Source organism: Mobula hypostoma, chromosome 30, assembly GCF_963921235.1.
Source record: "Mobula hypostoma chromosome 30, sMobHyp1.1, whole genome shotgun sequence".
NCBI lineage: Eukaryota > Metazoa > Chordata > Chondrichthyes > Myliobatiformes > Myliobatidae > Mobula > Mobula hypostoma.
In genome coordinates this window covers 3338714-3363260 of record NC_086126.1, presented here as the reverse complement: position 1 = coordinate 3363260, position 24547 = coordinate 3338714, and the positions used below count along the sequence as shown (strand labels likewise).

Here is a 24547-nt window from a genome sequence, read left to right as displayed (position 1 = left end):
TTCACCCCCTCTCTCCCCCACCCACCCACCTTCCCCCTCACCTGGTCTCACCTATCACCTCCCAGTGTCTCACTTCATCCCCCCTCTCCCCCACCCACCCACCTTTCCCCTCACCTGGTCTCACCCATCACCTCCCAGTGTCTCACTTCATCACCCCTCTCTCCCACCCACCCACCTTCCCCCTCACCTGGTCTCACGTATCACCTCCCAGTGTCTCACTTCATTCTCCCTCTCCCCCACCCACCCACCTTCCCCCTCACCTGGTCTCACCCGTCACCTCCCAGTGTCTCACCTCATCCCCCCTCTCCCCCACCCACCCACCTTTCCCCTCACCTGGTCTCACCCATCACCTCCCAGTGTCTCACTTCATCACCCCTCTCTCCCACCCACCCACCTTCCCCCTCACCTGGTCTCACGTATCACCTCCCAGTGTCTCACTTCATTCTCCCTCTCCCCCACCCACCCACCTTCCCCCTCACCTGGTCTCACCCGTCACCTCCCAGTGTCTCACCTCATCCCCCCTCTCCCCCACCCACCCACCTTTCCCCTCACCTGGTCTCACCCATCACCTCCCAGTGTCTCACTTCATCACCCCTCTCTCCCACCCACCCACCTTCCCCCTCACCTGGTCTCACGTATCACCTCCCAGTGTCTCACTTCATTCTCCCTCTCCCCCACCCACCCACCTTCCCCCTCACCAGGTCTCACCCGTCACCTCCCAGTGTCTCACCTCATCCCCCTTCTCCCCCACCCACCACCTTCTTCTGGCTTGCCCCTTCCTCTCCAGTCCTGCTGAAGGGTCTCGGCCCGAAACTTCGACCATCTATTCCTCTCCACAGATGCTGCCTGACCTGCTGAGTGGGACGCCCTGCCAGGGGAGGTGGTGGAGGCAGATACACTGGAGACATTTAAGAGACTCTTAGATAGGCACATGGAAAACTGGAGTTTAACGTGGGAGGGAAGGGATCGACTGATCTTGGAGTGGGTTTATACAGCATAAGCACAAGAGAAAATCTGTGGATGCTGGAAATCCAGAGCAACACACACAAAATACTGGAGGAACTCAGCAGGTCAGGCAGCATCTACGGAGAGAAATAACAAGTCGACATTTCAGGCTGAGAAACTTCATCAGAACTGGAAAGGAAGGGGGCAGAAGTCCAAATAATTCAGGTGTGGTGGAGGCAGATACACTAAGAGACTTAGATAGACACATAGGTGATAGAAAAATGGAGGGTCATGTAGGAGGGAGGGGTTAGATTGATCTTGGAGTGGGTTAAAAAGTTGGTAGAGCTACGGAATCAAGAGGAGTTTGCTTCTTGGCCTTACCCAGGATGAGAAGGGTCAGTCCGTTAAATACCGCACCGATGTACGTCATTAACCACATCAGAACCGCGAGCTGCAGAGAGAATCGGTCACTGGTTCATTAATGGTTCGCAGTCTGGAGGAACAGAGGGACCTTGGGCTCCACGTCCACAGATCCCTCAAAGTCGCCGCACAAGTTGACAGGGTGGTTAAGAAGGTGTTTGGTGTGTTGGCCTTCATTAGTCAGGGGATTGAGTTCAAGAGCCGTGAGGTAATGTTGCGGCTCTATAAAACCCTGGTCAGACCACACTGGGAGTATTGTGTTCAGTTCTGGTCACCTCACTACAGGAAGGATATGGAAGCTTTAGAGAGGGTGCAGAGGAGATTCACCAGGATGCTGTCTGGATTAGAGAGCGTGTCTTGTGAGGAGAGGTTGAGTGAGCTCGGGCTTTTCTCTCTGGGGTGAAGGAGGATGAGAGGTGACTTGATAGACGTGTACAAGATGATAAGAGGCAGCGATCGAGTGGACAGCCAGAGACTTTTTCCAGGGCAGAAATGGCTCATACGAGGGGACATTTTTAAGGTGATGGGTTGAAAGTATGGGGGGGGGGGGTAGTGTAAATGTTAGAGGTAGGAACTATTTATTTATTACAGAGAGAGTGATGGGTGTGTGGAACGGTCTGCCAGGGGTGTGATGGAGGCCCGGACATTTGGGTCTCCTAAGAGTCGCATATGGATGATAGGAAAATGGGGGCTTTGTGGGGGAGAAGGGTCAGATTGACGAGATCTGATCAACTGATCAGATTGATACAGCATAAACACAGGAGGTTCTGCAGGGCAAGTAGACAGAAAACGTGCAAGGTCCACAACGAGGTAGGTTGTGGGACGGAGAGTCACTCAGCGTGTGAGAGGTCTGTTCAGGAGTCTGACAACAGTGGGACAGAGCTGTCTATGACAGCGACAGTACGCACTTTCAAACTTCTGCCCGATGGGAGAGGGGAGATGAGAGGACGTTCTGGGGTGGGTGGGGTCTTTACTGGAGGGGAGGCCGGTTCCACAACTCTCTACGGTTTCCCACGGCCAGAGCAGTTGCTGGCTGCATCCGGACAGGATGCTTTCTGTGGTGTGTCGATTGAAACTCGTGACATTTATTGGCGGATGGCAGTAACGTGCCCAAATCCCTTTGCCTAAAGCTTCCCAACGTCTACCGCGGAGCCAAGGGACTTAGCCATAGAGATATAACCAAATATTAGTGCAGGTCATCGGGGAGAGGGGATCCCCAATCAAACAACCCTCGCTAAAGGCGTTAGGACATCGAGAGCGTGCAGAGGGATGGGAGTGGTGGGGAAAAGGGAGGCCGGGGGGTGAACAGAAAATGAGCCGTCACAAACGCAAGCGTCCAGCCCCGGCAGCCAGCAGACTGACCTTGAGCGAATCGATCAGATCCTGAACCAGGAAGAGCTGCACCAGGTACTTCAGAGCCCGGTTCACGTGCACCAGGGTGGTGTCGCAGTACTTGCGGAAGGTGTCTGGCGACATGGTGACGTCCTGCTCCAAATAGGCTCTGCAGGGAGGGGGAGGAGGAAGAGAGATCAGGAGGTGGTTCCCAGCCACAGAATGGGGCAGCTTCTGGAAAACAGAGACCCCCCCCACCTCCCAAACCGCGGGTCAGCACTTCGCAAGCCAGCGGGGACGGGCCAGGAGCTGACGTTGTGGGAAAGACTTTCGATGATCCGTTTTGGTTTGCCTCAGAAAAGAGGGACAAGAGAGACGAGTGGCGAGTTTTACACTGGAAGCATTAATCGCCATAAGCTGACAGGCCCAAATGAAATTGAAAGTAAAAGATAAATCTTGTATTTCCACAGGTACTTCAAAACATGTAGTGAATACCAGGAAAGATTCTAGCATGGACAGGGCAGTGGCTGATTGGCAGGAGGCAAAGGCTGGGAATAAGGGGAGCCTTTTCTGGTTGGCTGCCGGTGACTAGTGGTGTCCGACAGGGGTTCGTGTGGGACCCATTCTTTTTACGCTGTACTTCAATGATTCGGATGATGGAGTTGATGGATTTGTTGCCAAGTCTGCAGAGGACATGAAGATAGGTGGGGAGGCAGGTAGTTTTGAGGAAGCAGGGAGTTTGCAAAAGGACTAGGACAGATTGGGAGGATGTGCAAAGAATTGGCAGATGGAATACAGTGCTGGGAAGTGTCTGGTCATGCACTTCGGTAGGAGAAATGGAAGGGTTGAATATTTTCTAAATGGAGAGAAAATACAAAAATCTGATGTGCAAAGGGACTTGGGAGTCCTTGTGCAGGATTCCCTGAAGGTTAATTTGCAGGTTGAGTCTGTGGTGAGGAAGGCAAATCCAATGTTGGCATTCATTTCAAGAGGACTAGAATACAAAAGCAAGGATGTAATGTTGAGACTTTATAAAGCACTGGTGAGGCCTCACTTGGAGTATTGAGAGCAGTTTTGGGCCCTTTATCTTTGCAAGGATATGCTGAAACTGGAGAGGGTTCAAAGGAGGTTCACTAAAATGATTCCAGGATTGAAAGGCTTGTCACATGAAGAGCATTTGATGGCTCTGGACCTGTGTTCACTGGAATTCAGAACAATGAGGGGTGGGGAGAAACTCATTGAAACCTATTGAATAGTCAAAGGCCTTGATAGAGTGGATGTGGAGAGGATGTTTCCTATAGTGGGGGAGTCTAGGACCAGAGGACACAGATAGAGTGGATGTGGAGAGGATGTTTCCTGTATTGGGGGAGTCTAGGACCAGAGGACACAGATAGAGTGGATGTGGAGAGGATGTTTCCTATAGTGGGGGAGTCTAGGACCAGAGGGCACAGATAGAGTGGATGTGGAAAGGATGTCTCCTATAGTGGGGGAGTCTAGGACTAGAGGACACTGATAGAGTGGATGTGGAGAGGATGTTTCCTATAGTGGGGGAGTCTAGGACCAGAGGACACAGATAGAGTGGATGTGGAGAGGATGTTTCCTATAGTGGGGGAGTCTAGGACCAGAGGACACAAACTCAGAATAGAGAGACGTCCTTTTAGAACGGAGATGAGGAGGAATTTCTCTAGCCAGAGTGGTGAATCTGTGGAATTCATTGCAACAGGTGACTGTGGAGGACAAGTTGTTGGGTATATTTAAAGCAGAGGTTGATAGGTTCTTGATTAGTCATGAAGGGATATGGGGAGAAGGCAGGAGATTGGGGCTGAGAGGGAAATGGATCAGCCATGATGAAATGACAGAGCAGACTCGATGGGCCGAATGGCCCAATTCTGCTCTTGTATCGTATGGTCCTATCTGTCTTTGGGACTGTGGCACCTGCAGGAAATCCATGCGGTGACGGGAGGCTGGGGGGGCGGCAGGGACGAGACAATGTAGAAACCCCTCGCAGACAGCGGCGGGAACTGAAACCCACTCTCGGAGCTGTGGCCGTAAAGTGTTACGCTAGCCAGAACCACATCGCCCTGCGCAAGCAGAAATCCAGAAACATCCGCTCCCAGGGAGCCTCCGTTGCCAGGGCGCAGCCTCGGCTGAACACCCTCCATGAGGTGTAGGAAAGAGGAAGATCAGATTTCTGAGGGTGGAATCCGGAACATAGAAGAGTACAGCACAGGAATAGGCCATTCGGCCCACAATGTTGTGCTGACCCGGCTGAAAATCAAATGAAAAATACCCAGACACTAATCCCTTCTACCTACACCATGTCCACATCCCTCCATCTTCCTCACATCCACGTGCCTATCAAATGTCTCTTAAAAACCTCTAATGTAATGGAGGGATATGGACGCTGTGTAATTAAGAGGGGTTAGTGTTTGAGTGGGGTGTGTGGGGTGTCAGGGAGGGGTAGCACCTCTGGTGGGGGAACGTGTCGCGTCCTTTTCAAGGTGGTTAGTCCACCTTCGGTCCCCACCTGGCACTCTGCTCTCACCTGTGGCTCCCCGTTAGCTGTTTGCATGCGACAGCGGCCACACCCCGGGCAACAGCTTCGACAAGCCGGCTAAACCAGGTGAGGGTAGCCGACGGGTCTCAGACCCTCGGTGAGATAGGGAGTTGTCTATCCCAGCATGTGAAGACAGACTCCGGTGGACTGAGCGGACGAGACCTATGGAAGGTCCAACGGTCAAGAAGGCGGTCTCTGCAAGCGTCGTGGAACGTGTAGAGCAGGACAAGACACAGAAGACATCCTGGCCATCCACTGCGCCTCGTCCCATCTCCAGCCGCCTCGACTCTGTCTTGCCACTGGATCCAGATGGGAATTGGGAAGAGAGAGTGAGGCTGACGCTGCACAACTCCCCCTCACTTAAATCCAAATCACGTGCTAGTCTCGACACCATAAGCCGGCTGGCGGCGCATTGACATCAGCGCCGGACTCCGGGAGCGAAGGTTCCCGAGTTCGAACCCAGTCGAGCCGCTCCTGGGCACGCTATCCATCCGTGCCGGGTTGAGTGTCGAGCTAGCAACTCAACTCGTAATTTTAAAAAAAGTACTAATGGTGTCGAGGTCTTCATCGGTGACAATGGACGAACCCTAGTGTTTGGGTGTTTTTGATTTGCTTTTTAGCCGGTTCAGCACAACATTGTGGGCCGAATGGCCTTCCTGTGCTGTTCTGTCCTATGTTCTATGAAATGTGCCTCAAATAACCTCTGACAACCCAGTCCAGCTCCTGGCCTTCACGGGTGGCTTAGCTACCAAGCCCGGCGGAACAGCGGGTTACTGACTCCGTAAAAACAGTTGCTTCGGGCTCGTCAGCCGCGGTCGGCGGCTCATCCAGGAGAAGGAAAACTCCGATCTCAAACCTCCGCTGCCTTGTGGCTATACCCACCCACGGGGAAGGTTCTGGGAGTGAACCCCGAGGGAAAAATCCGGAGCTGGAGTCCCTAAGACAGTCCTACGTTGAGTTCAATGCCGACTGGCAACTCCTGCGACAGCACCGGTGCCAATCTGTGTCGGTCTCTGCCGTCCCTTTGCATTCATCTGATGTGAGCCTGCTCTCCATATCGCACTGCCCTGGTTCACATTTCAACACGGCGAGGATACAACATCCATGCTCGACCCTGACCGATGGAGAGCCTCGGTAAACCACCGAGGGCACAGCCTCAGAATGGAGGGGCGTCCCTTTGGAACGGCGACCAGGAGGGATTGCTTTAGCCAGAGGGTGGAGAATCTGTGGAATTCATTCTCGGCTGTCATTGGTGTGTTTAACGCAGAGGCCGATGGATTCTTGATAATGGGGTTGAGAGGGATAATAAATCAGCCATGAAGGAATGTCGGATCAGACTGGATCCCGTTCCCCTGGCTTGTGGTCCGGGATCACTCCGATCAGCGGACAATCCAGAGGGGTTGGGGGGAAAAAAAAAATCAGAGGGTGAACTGTTTCCCCGCGTGAAGTGGGTGGGGGTTGGGAAGAGGCTTTCTAACAGAGTGGGGCAGGGAGATCCAATCGGACCCTCTGTAAAGGGGACGGGATAAATCCCAGAAGGAATGGATGTTCTTGAGCGTAGAAGAACGGGAGAACCCATGAAATGTTACAGAGTTCTCTTGGGTCGTCGTGGCTGGGGGTGGGAGTGGAGATAAGCTCCCACTACCTATAAAGTGCTCCAAATGGCGTGCAGCCCTGACAGCCCGGGCCAACCAGGTCCAACTCTCGGCCTTCATGTGTGGCTTAGTTACTAGGCCCGGCGGAACTGTTTCTACTGGCAAGAGAAGAGGCAAAGGTGGACCACTGGTGCCTCAAAACCAGCTGCTTCAGGCAGGTGGGGCTTGTCAGCCTTGGACGGCAGCCCGCCTTGGAGAAGGAAAATTCTTGATTTTAAACCTCCGCTGCCTTGCGGCCATACCCACCCATGGGAAAGGCTTTGGGAGTAAACCCTGAGGAAGAAATCCGGAGCCGGGGTCCCTAAGGCAGTTAGATGTTGTTTACAACTTCACTCTGGCGACCTCTGCGATGACACTGGTGCCAAGCTGTATCGTCGCTTGCCCTTCCCTCAGATACGTCAGTGACGTGGAGAGGGGGAAACCGCTGCATGGGCAACAGCCGGTTCTTCAAACCTTCCCGTCCAGGCTTGCATCCTGGGGAGGACACCTTTCGACGCCCTGACTAATCAAGGACCTGTTAACCTCTGTTTTAAGGATACCCAGTGGTTCCACAGCCACCCGTGGCCACCAGTTCCACAGATTCACCACTCTCTGGCTGCAGAAATTCTTAATGTACACCCCTCTATTCTGAGGCTGTGCCCTCTGGTTCCAGACTCTCCCAGTACCGACCTCCTCTCCACATCCACTCTATCTGGACCTTTCACTATTCGGTAGGTTTCGATAAGATTCCACCCCCCCCCCCATTCTTCTAAACTCTGGTAACAACAGACCCAAACGCTCCTCATACGTTAACCCTCTCATTCCCGTGAATCTCCTCTGGACCCTCTCCGAAGGCAGGCCATCTCTTCTTCGATGAGGGCCCCCCGAAACTGCTCACCATCCTCCCAAGTGCTAACAACCGCCCGCCTGAATCTCTCCACCCCCACCCCCACCCTCCCTCCCTCGAAAGCAGCGACTCCACCGCCCTGCACGCGCCCCCCCCCCGCCGACCCCCTACCTGAAAGGGTTTCCCTCGCTGGTCTTCTGCACGGCCTGGATGACCGACTTGTAGACGCGGTAGCTGATGGTGACGGCGAGGAGAGCGAGCACGAGGTAGGCCAGCACGCTGACCACGCTAAAGACTGCCAGCGACACCAGGAGGGTCAGTGCCGAGCCGAACACCAGGCCCGTCTTCTTGGGGTCGGTCCAGTAGATCAGATCCTTCACTGCAGACGAAGGGGACAAACTTAAGTTAAATCGGTTTATTATTGTACGCAAGACGCAATGAAAATTTCAAACAGATCAGACCATTACACAGTGCACTGAGGTAGGGCAAGGCCAAACAGTAACAGAAAGCAGAATAAAGTGTCACAGCAACAGAGGAAGCCCAGTGCAGGCAGCAGGCAAGATGCAAGTTCAACACACACACACACACACACGCAAAATGTTGGAGGAACTCCAGAACGTTCTGCCCTTGTCTCTGGAGTCCTGCTCTGTAGCCTCTGCCTACACGCAGGTGGGAAGAGGACGACCCGATGGTCAGATTTCCCGAAATGTGGCTTTTGACAAACTTGTATAGAAGCGCAGTGGAGAGAACGTTCACTGGTTGCATTAGCGCCTGGTCTGGAAACACCAATGCCCTCGAACGGAAAATCCTACCAGAAAGTAGTGGACACGGCCCAGTCCCTCACGGGTAAAGCCCTCCCCACCATTGAGCACGTCTACGTGAAACATTGCCGCAGGAAAGCAGCATCAGGGACCCCCACCACCCAGGACATGCTCTCTTCTCGCTGCTACCATCAGGAAGGAGGTACAGGAACCTCAGGACCCACACCACCAGTTTCAGGAACAGTTATTAACCTTCAGCCATCAGGTTCCTGAACCAGAGGGGACAACTTCACTCACCCCGACACTGAACTGTTCCCACAGCCTCTGGACTCATTTTCGAGGACTCTTCATCGTCGCTTGTTCTCGATATTTTTATCGTTTATTTATTTTTTTCTTCTTTCTTCTTGTATTTGCACAGGTTGGCGCCTTTCGTACGCCATCTGTCTGGTCTTTCATTGATTCTGTTATTCTATGCATTTACTGTGTCTGCCCACAAGGAAATGAATCTCAGGGTTGTACACGGTGACACATATGCACCTGGACTCGTGCGAGTTACATTTGCGTCAGTTCCAAGCTGAACCTCTCCCACAAAAGACTCTCTGCTGGAGGAACCCAGGTATCATCCACGGTGGAGACGTCTTCAAATCAGCAGCAGCCGCCGCCAAACTGGAAGCAGGCGGTTCGCCCTTCGGCTCGCGACCCTTCATCAGGACGGGACGGGGAAAATGGAGTGGCGAGATCCCGTCACAGCCACCTTCCCCCTCAACGTCCGTGCGAGGCCAAGGAATCGGGACTCCGGGAAGGAGAAGTCACGTGAACACCCGCCAGCCCTCAATCGAGGGGTTGGCGGCAGGAAAGGGTGAGCTGTTTCAAACAGCGATGCCCGTAAGAGATGGCATCCATCATCACAAAGGACCCTGACCACCCAGGACACCATCAGGGAGGGGGCACAGGAGCTCGAAGAGACACACTCTGTTTCAGGAACCCTCCACCGTCCGATTTCTGATCCATTTCGCTATTTGTGCACTCAATTTTTAGAGACATTTCTTATTTTTAAATTTACCTTTTATGTATTGCCTCATACTGCCGCCACGAAAACAACAAATTTCATGACATGCCCCTTGGAGGGTCAGACACCCTGAGCCAATAGGCTGGTCCTGGACTTAATTCCATCTGGCACAATTTACATATTACTATTTAACTATTTATGGTTCTATTACTATTTAATTATTTATGGTGCAACTGTAACGAAAACCAATTTCCCCCGGGATCAATAAAGTATGACTATGACTATTATAAACCTGATTCTGATATAAAGTTAAAAAAAGAGGTGCAGGGAAGGGGTCCGAGGGGAGCTGGCAGGTGACAGATGGGTGGATCGAGTTGAGACCCTTCTTCATTTGGTCAGTCACAGGTAACAAAATGCTGGAGGAACTCAGTAGGTCCATGGAGGGGAATAAACAGTCGACGTTTTGAGCCAAGACCTATCATCAGGACTTTTTTTTTGGGGGGGGGCAGGCAGAGAAGCCAGAATAAATAGGTGTTGTGGGGGGGGAGGGAGGAGAGGAGTATTTCAGTCCTGTTCTCCCAATCTATAAACGTGGTACAAAAGGACACTGGGTGCTCAGAATGAGCACGATGGACCAAATGGCCTCTCTCAGTGCTCCACAGAGCCAAGACTCTCTTTTTTTAAATCAGGAACTGCCCCCCCCCGCCACCGGGGGACAGAGGAGGAGGAGGGTGGAGATGCTTCAGGCCCAGACCCTTCATTCCCAGTCACCCCCTCCACGGATGCTGCCTGACCCACTGAGTCACTTGGTGCAGCTATCCCAGTATCAAACTCCACCTCGATGGAGCAGACCCAATGGGCCAAATGAGCTAATGTTCACCCCGACAGGTCTCACGGAAACTTCGCCGCGGACGGACCCAAGCCGGGCCGCGTAAGGTGGAGGGTTGGACCTGGAGCTGGCAGCCCTGTCTCATGAAAAAACCCAGAGCGACAGGGACACCAACAGAAGCTCACGAGGCCTCCTCCCGGGGAGAGGAAGGACCCTGGGGGCGGCCTGGAAGACCGGCCCAGGTCAGGGCACTCTGGCGAGCTGCTCTCAGTGGCCTGAGCCCCAGCAGGGACGAGGGGCTTAAGCAGATTTTCAGTATCAGCAATTTCCTGCCTCTCCTCCCAGAACACGCCGGGGGGCAGGGGGGGCAGGATTTTCAGAGGCACACGTGACTGCAGATACTGGAATCCGGAGCAAAGATAACACATACACCGCTCACCCTGAGGTTCCCAGCTTGTCCAGGGAAAGAGGTCGAAGGAGGGTCTGAGTGAGACAGCACGAGAGCGACTCCAGAATTCAAAATATTAAAGCAAATTCACCATCAAACGCAAACACGAGGAAATCTGCAGATGCTGGAAATTCAAGCTACACACATCAAAGTTGCTGGTGAACGCAGCAGGCCAGGCAGCATCTCCAGGAAGAGGTACAGTCGACGTTTCGGGCCGAGACCCTTCGCCAGGACCATCAAACTAGCTAGATGTCACCATATACAGCCCTGGAATTTTTCCTTGCATGCATTCACCGGGAAACAATGAAGTACAACAGAATTTGTGGGAAAAGAAAACTACACACAAAGACCGACGACAATGGGGATAAAGATGACAAGACATGCAAATGCGAGTTGTAAGGAGTCCGTAGGTTGTGGAATCAGTTCGCTGTTGGGATGAGAAGTTATCCACGTCGGTTCAGGAGCCTCACGGTTGAAGCAGGCATCCCACCTCTCCCGGAAGTTCCGGGAGTCTCCTGCATTATAAAAGTGTTACCTCCCTGAAATGAGTTTTTGCAGGGTGGGATGACTGTTGAAGGGTAATAACTGTTCCTGAATCTGATAGTGTGGGATTAAAGCTCCTGTACCTCCTTCCAGCATGAAGAGAGTATGGCTTGGATGCTGGGTGTCCTTGACGAAGAATGCTGCTCTCCTGCTACAGCGCTCCTTGTGGTGAACGAGGGCAAATCTACAAGGTTGGCATAAAACCCCATCTGGTTCACCATGGCCCTCTCTGACCCATGGAGCATTTGCAACTTAAAGACCTGGCAAACCCCAGTTCAGCTATCAGCAATTAAAGATGGGTAATAAATGCCAGTGACGCTCAAAACCCGTGCTAAGTAACAAAAATAATAAAAATTTCTGTGAGGTCAAAGATCAAACCGGAAAGACGAGCTGAGACAGCTCTCCTGCACGCAGTCCAAGCCTGGTAACTTTAAGACCGGCCTCACCGGACGAATCTCAGGGTAGCATCAAGTGACCTACACGTACCTTAATCATAAATTTACCTTGACCGAGCAAAGACGGGCAAACTTCAAGTAAAATAAATAAGACTGAGAACGCAAGTTGTAAAGAGTCCTTGAAAATGGGTCTGTAGGTCGTGGAATCAGTTCAGAGTAGATTTGAGTGAAGTTACCTGCACTGGTTGAGGAGTAATAACTGTTCCTGAACCTGGTGGAGTGGGTCCCGAGGCTCCTGTATCTCCTGCCTGATGGTTGAGGAGTAATAACTGTTCCTGAACCTGGTAGTGTGGGTCCCGAGGCTCCTGTATCTCCTGCCTGATGGTTGAGGGGTAATAACCATTCCTGAACCTGGTGGAGTGGGTCCCGAGGCTCCTGTATCTCCTGCCTGATGGTTGAGGAGTAATAACTGTTCCTGAACCTGGTAGTGTGGGTCCCGAGGCTCCTGTATCTCCTGCCTGATGGTTGAGGGGTAATAACTGTTCCTGAACCTGGTGGTGTGGGTCCCGAGGCTCCTGTATCTCCTGCCTGATGGTTGAGGGGTAATAACTGTTCCTGAACCTGGTGGTGTGGGTCCCGAGGCTCCTGTACCTCCTGCCTGATGGTTGAGGGGTAATAACTGTTCCTGAACCCGGTGGTGTGGGTCCTGAGGCTCCTGTATCTCCTTCCTGATGGCAGCAGTGAGAAGAGAGCATGACCTGGGTGGTGGGGCCCGATGATCGATGCTGCTTTCCTGGGGCAGCACTCCGCGGCGGGAGATCTACTCAGGGATCAGCGCAGCTCGCGGACCTGGGAAGCGCCCGCGTGGAGGTTGTGGCAGGGTAAGGTTTGAGACGATGTCCACTCAAGGACGGTTTACAGATCGTGGGCAGACAGTCCGGGGCAGGAGAGATCTTTGCAGAGCGTAACTTCCCTTTGTACAGCAGGGGACCGGAGACAAGACAACGATGCAAAGGAAGGATTCCAGGCTGACATTTACTATTGGATGGTTACTTTAATACTGAAGTATTACTGGCCTTGAGCGTGTCGATTCTATCGGCTGCTAACACCACTATTACTGTAGTGATTGATTATGTAAATAAGGAATTTGACCTTTACACACGGTTGACAATTGATGGAGCAACACCTCATACTCCACCTGAGTAGCCTCCAACCTGATTTCTCTGATGATGATTTCTCCTCCTTCCCCTCTCTCTTTCTCGTCCATTCTGATTCCTCTCTCACCCCTCTTCTCCTCACCTACCCATCATCTCCCTCTGATGCCCCTCCTCCTTCCCTTTCTCCCCTGGTCCACTCTCCTCTCAGATTTCTTCTTCTTCATCCCTTCACCTCTTCCACCTATCATCTCCAAGCTCCTTACTTCATTCCCCCCTCACCTGGTCTCACCTATCACCTCCCAGTGTCTCACTTCATCCCCCATCCACCCACCTGGTCTCACCTGTCACCTGCCAGTGTCTCACTTCATCCCCCCTCTCCCCCACCCACCCACCTTCCTCCTCACCTGGTCTCATCCATCACCTCCCAGTGTCTCACTTCATCCCCCTCTCCCCCACCCACCCACCTTCCCCCTCACCTGGTCTCACCTATCACCTCCCAGTGTCTCACTTCATCCCCCCCTCTCCCCCACCCACCGACCTTCCCCCTCACCTGGTCTCACCTATCACCTCCCAGTGTCTCACTTCATCCCCCCTCTCCCCCACCCACCCACCTTCCCCCTCACCTGGTCTCACCCATCACCTCCCAGTGTCTCACTTCATCCACCCTCTCCCCCACCCACCTTCCCCCTCACCTGGTCTCACCCATCACCTCCCAGTGTCTCACTTCATCCCCCCTCTCCCCCATCCACCCACCTTCCCCCTCACCTGGTCTCACCTATCAACTCCCAGTGTCTCACTTCATCCCCCCTCTCCCCCATCCACCCACCTTCCCCCTCACCTGGTCTCACCTATCAACTCCCAGTGTCTCACTTCATCCCCCCTCTCCCCCACCCACCCACCTTCCCCAACACCTCCCAGTGTCTCACTTCATCCCCCCTCTCCCCCACCCATCCACCTTCCCCCTCACCTGGTCTCACCCATCACCTCCCAGTGTCTCACTTCATCCTCCCTCTCCCCCACCCACCCACCTTCCCCCTCACCTGGTCTCACTTATCACCTCCCAGTGTCTCACTTCATCCCCCTTCTCCCCCACCCACCCACCTTCCCCCTCATCTGGTCTCACCCATCACCTCCCAGTGTCTCATTTCATCCCCCCACTCCCACACCCCCCCACCACCTTATTCTGGCTTGTGCCCCCTTCCTTTCCAGTCCTGATGAAGGGTCTCAGCCCAAAACTTTGACTGTTTCAGATGCTGACTGACCTGCTGAGTTCCTCCAGCACTGTGTGTTCAAAGTAAATTAATCAAAATACATGTCTCACCACATACAACCCAGAGATTCATTTTCTTGTGGGCATTCACAGTAAATCCAAGAACCACACTAGAATCAGTGAGAAACCGTCCCCGGGAGGACCGACGAACAACTGCTGTGCTAAACAGCAAATGTGAAGGGAAAAATAACTACCCCCCACTGCTGGGGACATCGTCGGAAAACGCCGAGCACAATCTACAACTGAACTGGCAGACGGTACACGATCAGGGTTTGGGGTGGGGGGGGGGGAAGAATTCACAATAGCGCCCTTTAACACCCCCCGACAACTGATGGAGACACAGCGACCAAGTTGTACACAGGGCGAGCACTGGGGCTCAGTTGGCCGATTTTTTTTTTAAAAGAATGATTTAGTAGTAGTTTGTGGTTCCGTTGATATGTTGGGCCCAGGAACACAGGTGGCATACCAGTGGCTACACTTTGTCAGAGTTCGAGGAGATTTGGTTCGTCACCAAAGACTCCGGCAAATTTAAAAAAAAATTTTAAAACAGATGTATTGTGCAAAAAGTCTTGGTCACATAGCTAGGGTGCAGGGCGCTGAATGTTGGTTAAAATAGGAAGGTAATTGGGAAACAGAAATAAGATTACTTGTTAGTTTAGTAGTATTGTCGTTTGGTAACTGGATGGACAATTTACAGAACTGTGCACAAGTGTTTTGCTTTGCACAGTACATAGACAGCATTCTGACTGTAGGTCAGGGTGGAATGCAGGGCGGGCGGGCTGATGGGAGCGAGGAGGTTCCGTGCGTCGCCGAGCGACTCCAGCGAGTTTCCACCCGTGTCTGGCGGAGAGCATTCTCCGACCGGTCGCATCACCGCCAGGCACGGAGGGGCTGCTGCGCGGGGTCGGAGAAGAGAGCAGCGGGGGGGGGGGTCACAGACGCAGGCGGCCCCGTCGCCGGCTCGGGTCTCCCCTCACGTCTTCAAAAAGGACGCGCCATCCCGCGCCCATCGTCAGCAGCCCGAAGGCAACATCATAGGAGCAGTCTCTTCCTCTCCGCCATCAGACCTGCCAACTCGTAGGTCTTTGGAACGAGGAGTGCTCAAAGTAAATCCCACAACACACATCAGTGATAATGAACCCGATTCTGAGGAGGATACCACCCAACGAGAAGGGAGCCTTCCCACGATAGCAGCTACGGTATCTCTCACCTCCTGTCCATAGCAGTCAATATGGCCCCATTCCAGTCCTCCACCCTTCCATCTGCCCATTACCACTGGGTCCTCTCCTCACCATCAAGGCCATCCTCGCAGGGCAATGCATCAAGGCGGCGTCCATCACTGAGGCCCCCATCACCCAAGACGTGCCCTCCTCTCACTGTTACCATCAGCGAGGGGGTACCGGAGCCTGAAGACACACACTCAACGATTCAGGAACCAACACCTCCTTTGCACTAGTTCTGTGTTATGGCTTAAGTAAATTACTTTGGCTTGTGATTGTACAGCTGCAAAACAAACTTCAGGACAGACGTCCGTTATAACAAACTTGTTTCTGCTCCCATCTGCCCCCCTCTCCTCCTGCACGCCATTGAATGCTTCACCTTCATCTCTGATCAGATCTCACCATCTGCAGCCCTCTGTCATGACACCCACTTTCCCCTCCTCCGTCTGTCAATCACTCCTCCCTCACCTGGATCCACCCGTCACCTCCCAGTCTCTGTCACTATTCCCACTCTCCCCTCCTCCGTCTGTCCATCACACCCCCTCACCTGGATCCCCCCATCACCTCCCAGTCTCTGTCACTATTCCCACTCTCCCCTCCTCCGTCTGTCCATCACTCCCCCTCACCTGATCCACCCGTCACCTCCCAGTCTCTGTCACTATTCCCACTCTCCCCTCCTCCGTCTGTCCATCACTCCCTCTCACCTCATCCACCTGTCACCTCCCAGTCTCTGTCACTATTCCCACTCTCCCCTCCTCCGTCTGTCTGTCACTCCCCCTCACCTGATCCACCCGTCACCTCCCAGTCTCTGTCACTACTCCCACTCTCCCCTCCTCCGTCTGCCCATCACTCCTGCTCACCTGATCCACCCGTCACCTCCCAGTCTCTGTCACTATTCCCACTCCCCTCTCCTCCGTCTGCCCATCACTCCCGCTCACCTGATCCACCCGTCACCTCCCAGTCTCTGTCACTATTCCCACTTTCCCCTCCTCCGACTGTCAATCACTCCTCCCTCACCTGGATCCACCCGTCACCTCCCAGTCTCTGTCACTATTCCCACTCTCCCCTCCTCCGTCTGCCCATCACTCCCCCTCACCTGGATCCACCCGTCACCTCCCAGTCTCTGTCACTATTCCCACTCTCCCCTCCTCCGTCTGTCCGTCACTCCCCCTCACCTGGATCCACCCGTCACCTCCCAGTCTCTGTCACTATTCCCACTCTCCCCTCCTCCATCTGTCCATCACACCCCCTCACCTGGATCCCCCCGTCACCTCCCAGTCTCTGTCACTACTCCCACTCTCCCCTCCTCCGTCTGCCCGTCACTCCCCCTCACCTGATCCACCCGTCACCTCCCAGTCTCTGTCACTATTCCCACTCTCCCCTCCTCCGTCTGCCCGTCACTCCCCCTCACCTGATCCACCCGTCACCTCCCAGTCTCTGTCACTATTCCCACTCTCCCCTCCTCCATCTGTCCATCACTCCCCCTCACCTGATCAACCCGTCACCTCCCAGTCTCTGTCACTATTCCCACTCTCCCCTCCTCCGTCTGTCCATCACTCCCCCTCACCTGATCCACCCGTCACCTCCCAGTCTCTGTCACTACTCCCACTCTCCCCTCCTCCGTCTGCCCGTCACTCCCCCTCACCTCATCCACCCGTCACCTCCCAGTCTCTGTCACTACTCCCACTCTCCCCTCCTCCGTCTGCCCGTCACTCCCCCTCACCTCATCCACCCGTCACCTCCCAGTCTCTGTCACTACTCCCACTCTCCCCTCCTCCGTCTGCCCATCACTCCCCCTCACCTGATCCACCCGTCACCTCCCAGTCTCTGTCACTATTCCCACTCCCCTCTCCTCCGTCTGCCCATCACTCCCGCTCACCTGATCCACCCGTCACCTCCCAGTCTCTGTCACTATTCCCACTTTCCCCTCCTCCGACTGTCAATCACTCCTCCCTCACCTGGATCCACCCGTCACCTCCCAGTCTCTGTCACTATTCCCACTCTCCCCTCCTCCGTCTGCCCATCACTCCCCCTCACCTGGATCCACCCGTCACCTCCCAGTCTCTGTCACTATTCCCACTCTCCCCTCCTCCGTCTGTCCGTCACTCCCCCTCACCTGGATCCACCCGTCACCTCCCAGTCTCTGTCACTATTCCCACTCTCCCCTCCTCCATCTGTCCATCACACCCCCTCACCTGGATCCCCCCGTCACCTCCCAGTCTCTGTCACTACTCCCACTCTCCCCTCCTCCGTCTGCCCGTCACTCCCCCTCACCTGATCCACCCGTCACCTCCCAGTCTCTGTCACTATTCCCACTCTCCCCTCCTCCGTCTGCCCGTCACTCCCCCTCACCTGGATCCACCCGTCACCTCCCAGTCTCTGTCACTATTCCCACTCTCCCCTCCTCCATCTGTCCATCACTCCCCCTCACCTGATCCACCCATCACCTCCCAGTCTCTGTCACTATTCCCACTCTCCCCTCCTCCGTCTGTCCATCACTCCCCCTCACCTGATCCACCCGTCACCTCCCAGTCTCTGTCACTACTCCCACTCTCCCCTCCTCCGTCTGCCCGTCACTCCCCCTCACCTCATCCACCCGTCACCTCCCAGTCTCTGTCACTACTCCCACTCTCCCCTCCTCCGTCTGCCCGTCACTCCCCCTCACCTGATCCACCCGTCACCTCCCAGTCTCTGTCACTATTCCCACTCTCCCCTCCTCCGTCTGCCCGTCACTCCCCCTCACCTGATCCACCCATCACCTCCCAGTCTCTGTCACTATTCCCACTCTCCCCTCCTCCGTCTGCCCGTCACTCCCCCTCACCTGATCCACCCATCACCTCCCAGTCTCTGTCACTATTCCCACTCTCCCCTCCTCCGTCTGTCCGTCACTCCCCCTCACCTGGATCCACCCATCACCTCCCAGTCTCTGTCACTATTCCCACTCTCCCCTCCTCCGTCTGTCCGTCACTCCCCCTCACCTGGATCCACCCTTCACCTCCCAGTCTCTGTCACTATTCCCACTCTCCCCTCCTCCATCTGTCCATCACTCCCCCTCACCTGGATCCACCCGTCACCTCCCAGTCTCTGTCACTATTCCCACTCTCCCCTCCTCCATCTGTCCATCACTCCCCCTCACCTGATCCACCCGTCACCTCCCAGTCTCTGTCACTAATCCCACTCTCCCCTCCTCCATCTGTCCATCACTCCCCCTCACCTGATCCACCCGTCACCTCCCAGTCTCTGTCACTATTCCCACTCTCCTCTCCTCCATCTGTCCATCACTCCCCCTCACCTGATCCACCCGTCACCTCCCAGTCTCTGTCACTACTCCCACTCTCCCCTCCTCTGTCTGCCAGCTCTTTCCTCACCCCTTAGGGACCATCTCCCTTCTTTCATACTTAAGTCTGGGTTAAGGGCCTTGGCTTGAAACACTGCCTGTCCATCTCCTTCCGCAGATGCTGCCTGACTCGCCGAGTTCTTCCAGCACCTTTGTTTGTTGCCACAGACCTCTAAACGTTTCCCACACTGCGCAGTTACTTAAATCAGGAGCCAGATTCAACTCATCCGAGTTAAAAGATGTCTGTTCTCTGATAAAGGATTAACCCTTTCTGAACTAAAAGGGGCCCATTGCCTGGGAGAGAAAGGGGAGAACTTGGTCCTTCATTGGCCACTTCAAGGACTGACTAGTTCAGTATCCAAAACAAAGATCAGCTTTAATTGTCTCTTTTACATACCATGAAAAGCCTTGTTTACATCAAATCTAACAACCGTGTTGATGTAAGGTTAAAGATCAGAGAAAACCTCCAGCACAATCACCTAGGGCTACTCACTGTCCTCTATTTATCTAAGCTCCAGTAGTGTCTCCTAAAAGACCCTATCATTTCCGCCTCCACCACTGCCGCCAGCAGCCCATTCCACACACTCACAACTCTGCGTAAAAAAAAAACTTACCCCTGACATCTCCTCTGTACCTGCTTCCAAGCACCTTAAACCTGTGCCCTCTCGTGTTAGCCATTTCAGCCCTGGGAAAAAGCCTCTGACTATCCACACGATCAATACCTCTCATCATCTTATACACCTCTATCAGGTCACCTCTCATCCTCCGTCGCTCCAAGGAGAAAAGGCTGAGTTCACTCAACCTATTCTCATAAGGCATGCTCCCCAATCCAGACAACATCCTTGTAAATCTCCTCCGCACCCTTTCGATAGTTTCCACACCCTTCCTGTAGTGAGGTGACCAGAACTGAGCACAGTACTCCAAGTGGGGTCTGACCAGGGTCCTATATAGCTGCAACATTACCTCTCAGCTCCTAAACTCAACCCTACGGTTGATGACGGCCAGTGCATATCATCTTTAGCTGTCGCCTGTACACGGATACATGGGGTGAAATGTGGTGTTTGTGTTAGCGACCACGCTCCGAGGATGTGCTGGGAGCGGGGGAGAAGGGAGCCCACAGGCGCTAACACAGCGTGCTTGCGACCCCCAGCAGGAGGACGCCAGACAACGACGCAAGCAGCGAAAACGACGGAACAAAACCAGCCCCTTTCCCACCCTGACTCTCTCTCGCACACACACACACCTCCAAGCCCAGAGCCGGTGGCCTCCTGTCCTCAGTCACCAAGCTTCTGGCACCAACACTGCATTCCCACAACACAGTAACCCTCATCCATGCGCGTCTACAGACTGCGGCGGGCAACCCATGAGGTCGCGGGTAGAACGTACAAACCTCCTTCAGAGTCAGCGGCAGGATCGAACCCCGACCCGCGATCACTGGCACCGTTACAACATCACACCGGCCGCCAAGCTTCCGCTGGCTGAGCCCTTCAACGTTACCAATCTTCGTTCAGTCAGCTACCCTCCCGCCCCACCAACCCTCTTCCCAATGAAAGTGCGTTGAAACGTCCCCGGTCTCTGTACATCACTGGAAGACGACAGAATCCCGGGGGAGGTAATGGCCCTGTCCTGGGCTCGTGTCGATGATTGGAATGGACGCACTGATGGGGTGAAGCGCGTGGTATGAGGTCACACCGTCTACCCCAAGAAAGTCAAGCTCCCTTCAACCAACTATCCCAGAGCATGCACCGATCTCCAGCTCAATGCAATGACCCCTCCATTAGACACAGGAGCAGAGTCAGGCCATTCGGCTCATAAAGCACACTCCGCCATTCCGTCATGGCTGATTTACTATCCCTCTCAGCCCCATTCTCCTGCCTTCTCCCCATAACTAATCGAGAACCTATCCATCTCTGCTTTAAATGCAGTATACCCAATGACTTGGCCTCCACAGCTGTCAGTGGCAATGAATTCCACAGACTCACCACCCTCTGGCTAAAGAAATTCCTCCTCATCTTGTTCTAAATGGACAGCTCTCTATTCTGAGGCTGTGACCTCTGGTCCTAGACTCCCCACTATAGGAAACATCCTCTCCACATCCACTCTATCTGTGTCCTCTGGTCCTAGACTCCCCACTATAGCAAACATCCTCTCCACATCCACTAAGCCTTTCAATATTTGTTAGGTTTCAATGAGATCCCTCCTCTCCCCACCCCCCACCCATTGATCTGAACTCCAGGGAGTACAGGCCCAAAGCCATCAACTTCTCCTCGTATGTTAGCCTGTTCATTCCTGGGATCATTCTTGTGAATCTCCTCTGGACCCTCTCCAATGCCAGCACATCCGAAACTGCTCACGGTACTCCAACTGTGGTCCGATCCTTGCTTTTCTATTCTAGTCCTCTCGGAAAGAATGCTCTTGCTTTCCTCACCACGAACTCAACCTGGAAGTTAACCTTCAGGGAATTCTGCACGAGGACTCCCAAGTCCCTATGCGCCTCAGATTTCTAAATTTACTCCCCGTTTAGGAAATAAGTCTATGTTTCAGTTCCTTCTTCCACAGAGCTGGTTATTCAACCAGATGGGTCATCACAAACACACCTTATTCCGAAGGGGAATAAACAGTTTGACATTCCAGGCACAGACCATTCCAAGTGCTGAACAACAATTTCTCTCCCTCCCCCTCCTCTCTTGTTCCATTCCCCATTCTGGATCCCCTCTTACCCCTTCTCTTCTCCTTACCACCCTCTGGTTCCCCGTCTTCTTCCCTTTCTCCCAGGATCCGCTCTCCTCTCCAACAAAATCATTTTCCTCAACCCTTTACCTCTTCCACCCATCCCTCCCAGTGTCTCACCTCATCCCCCTCTCCCCCACCCACCTTCCCCCTCACCTGGTCTCACCTGTCACCTCCCAGTGTCTCACTTCATCCCCCCTCTCCCCCACCCACCCACCTTCCCCCTCACCTGGTCTCACCTGTCACCTCCCAGTGTCTCACTTCATCCCCCTCTCCCCCACCCACCTTCCCCCTCACCTGGTCTCACCTATCACCTCCCAGTGTCTCACTTCATCCCCCCTCTCCCCCACCCACCCACCTTCCCCCTCACCTGGTCTCACCTGTCACCTCCCAGTGTCTCACTTCATCCCCCCTCTCCCCCACCCACCCACCTTCCCCCTCACCTGGTCTCACCTGTCACCTCCCAGTGTCTCACTTCATCCCCCTCTCCCCCACCCACCTTCCCCCTCACCTGGTCTCACCCATCACCTCCAAGTGTCTCACTTCATCCCCCCTCTCCCCCACCCACCCACCTTCCCCCTCACCTGGTCTCACACATCACCTCCCAGTGTCTCACCTCATCCCCCTCTCCCCCACCCACCTTCCCCCTCACCTGGTCTCACCCATCCCTCCCAGTGTCTCACCTCATCCCCCCTCTCCCCCACCCACCCACCTTCCCCCTCACCTGGTCTCACCTATCACCTCCCAGTGTCTCACTTCATCCCCCTCTCCCCCACCCAACTTCCCCCTCACCTGGTCTCACCTATCACCTCCCAGTGTCTCACTTCATCCCCCTCTCCCCCACCCACCTTCCCCCTCACCTGGTCTCACCTATCACCTCCCAGTGTCTCACTTCATCCCCCCTCTCCCCCACCCACCCACCTTCCCCCTCACCTGGTCTCACCTGTCACCTCCCAGTGTCTCACTTCATCCCCCCTCTCCCCCACCCACCCACCTTCCCCCTCACCTGGTCTCACCTGTCACCTCCCAGTGTCTCACTTCATCCCCCTCTCCCCCACCCACCTTCCCCCTCACCTGGTCTCACCCATCACCTCCAAGTGTCTCACTTCATCCCCCCTCTCCCCCACCCACCCACCTTCCCCCTCACCTGGTCTCACACATCACCTCCCAGTGTCTCACCTCATCCCCCTCTCCCCCACCCACCTTCCCCCTCACCTGGTCTCACCCATCCCTCCCAGTGTCTCACCTCATCCCCCCTCTCCCCCACCCACCCACCTTCCCCCTCACCTGGTCTCACCTATCACCTCCCAGTGTCTCACTTCATCCCCCTCTCCCCCACCCACCCACCTTCCCCCTCACCTGGTCTCACCTACCACCTCCCAGTGTCTCACTTCATCCCCCCTCTCCCCCACCCATCCACCTTCCCCTCACCTGGTCTCACCTATCACCTCCCAGTGTCTCACTTCATCCCCCCTCTCCCCCACCCACCCACCTTCCCCCTCACCTAGTTTCACCCATCACCTCCCAGTGTCTCACCCATCACCTGCCAGTCTGTCCTCTTCACCACTCCCACCCCCACGTTCTTACCCTGACATCTTCCTCCTTCCGTTCTAGTCCTGATGAAGAGTCTCAGCACAAAACGTTGACAGTTTATTCCTCTCCACAGATGCTGCCTGACCTGTCAAGTTTCTGTGTCTCTGTCTGTTCCCCTGTGTTCGAGGATGTGGCAGAGATGGCACGACACCTCCGACAGCGTTGTCTCTGACAGGGAGGGGAGAAGGTGTGACCTCTGACACGTGACCTCTGAGAGGGAGGGGAGAGGGTGTGACCTCCGACACGTGACCTCTGAGAGGGAGGGGAGAGGGTGTGACCTCCGACAGCGTTGTCTCTGACAGGGAGGGGAGAAGGTGTGACCTCCGACACGTGACCTCTGAGAGGGAGGGGAGAGGGTGTGACCTCCGACAGCGTTGTCTCTGACAGGGAGGGGAGAAGGTGTGACCTCCGACACGTGACCTCTGAGAGAGAGGGGAGAGGGTGTGACCTCCAACAACGTTGTCTCTGACAGGGAGGGGAGAAGGTGTGACCTCTGACACGTGACCTCTGAGAGGGAGGGGAGAGGGTGTGACCTCCGACAGCGTTCTCTGACAGGGAGGGGAGAAGGTGTGACCTCTGACAGCGTTGCATCTGAGATGAAGTGACAAACACTGAAGGAGACCCTTCAGCCCGACTGCTCGATGCTGACCAATTCCACTTGGCCCAGGTCCCCTTAAACCAGGACTTCCTGACCTTTGGTCAACCATGGACCCGTTGGAGGGTGGGCATGGGGAAGGCAGGGACATGCACTGCAACCGCACGGCTCCAAAGTCCCGGGTTCGATCCCGACCCCCGGCTCGGCGCGAGACCCCGCCGCCCCCGCGGGTGATCTGCTTTGCACCGACACCTCCCACCAGCATGAATCAGTGAACCCCACACAAGCTGTCCCCAGAATAGGGAGCCGCGGTAACGAGAGGGAAGGGAGGTGCGCATGGACGGCGTCAGCGATCAGCGACCCCCGGGGGGAGGGGGTTTTTCAATTCCTGCCACTGCCAGCAAGGAGTTTGCACGTTCTCCCCCGTGGCCGCCCACAGTCCAGAGGCGTCCGGTGAGCTGCCGGAAGCACGGTGGCATTTGCAGGCTGCCCCGAGCAGATCCTCCGTCCAGGGCTAAGGACTGGGGGCCCTGGGGGTGGATGTGTGTCTGTGTGGAAGAGGCCTGACCTGTCGTTACCGCGGCCTGTGTTGTTCCGCTGAGTCCTGTGACGATGCCGGAATGTGGCCAGGCCTGCGGGCTGCTCCCGGCACATCCCGAGGAGCTGCTAGCTCTTTACGCAAAAGACGCATTGCACGGTGTTTTGTTTCCGTGTACAAACTAACCTGACGTCGGGCGTCCGACAATCAATGCTGACCTTAAACCTTCATTTCAAGAGGACTGTTTATCTCCCTCCATAAATGCTGCCTGACTTGCCGAGTTCCTCCAGCGTTTTGCGTGTGTTATTAAAATAAAAAGAGAGGGTTTCCAGAGGGAATTTCGCAGGGTCTTGGGCCATTGGCAGAGAGATGGGAATCAGGGAATTG

At 54.7% G+C, this 24547-nt stretch overlaps 1 protein-coding gene across 2 annotated transcripts in view; it reads right to left on the bottom strand.

The window, feature by feature from the left end:
* Positions 1 to 24547, bottom strand: part of LOC134339764 (reticulon-3-like) — a 42130-nt gene that overhangs the window by 2725 nt on the left and 14858 nt on the right. For both annotated transcript variants that reach the window (XM_063036530.1, XM_063036531.1), the window contains 3 exons: positions 7907 to 8114; positions 2728 to 2866; positions 1327 to 1396 (listed from right to left, as the gene is read on the bottom strand). In XM_063036530.1, the coding sequence (XP_062892600.1) occupies positions 1327 to 1396; positions 2728 to 2866; positions 7907 to 8114 (417 nt within the window). The remainder of the gene's footprint in view (positions 1 to 1326; positions 1397 to 2727; positions 2867 to 7906; positions 8115 to 24547) is intronic.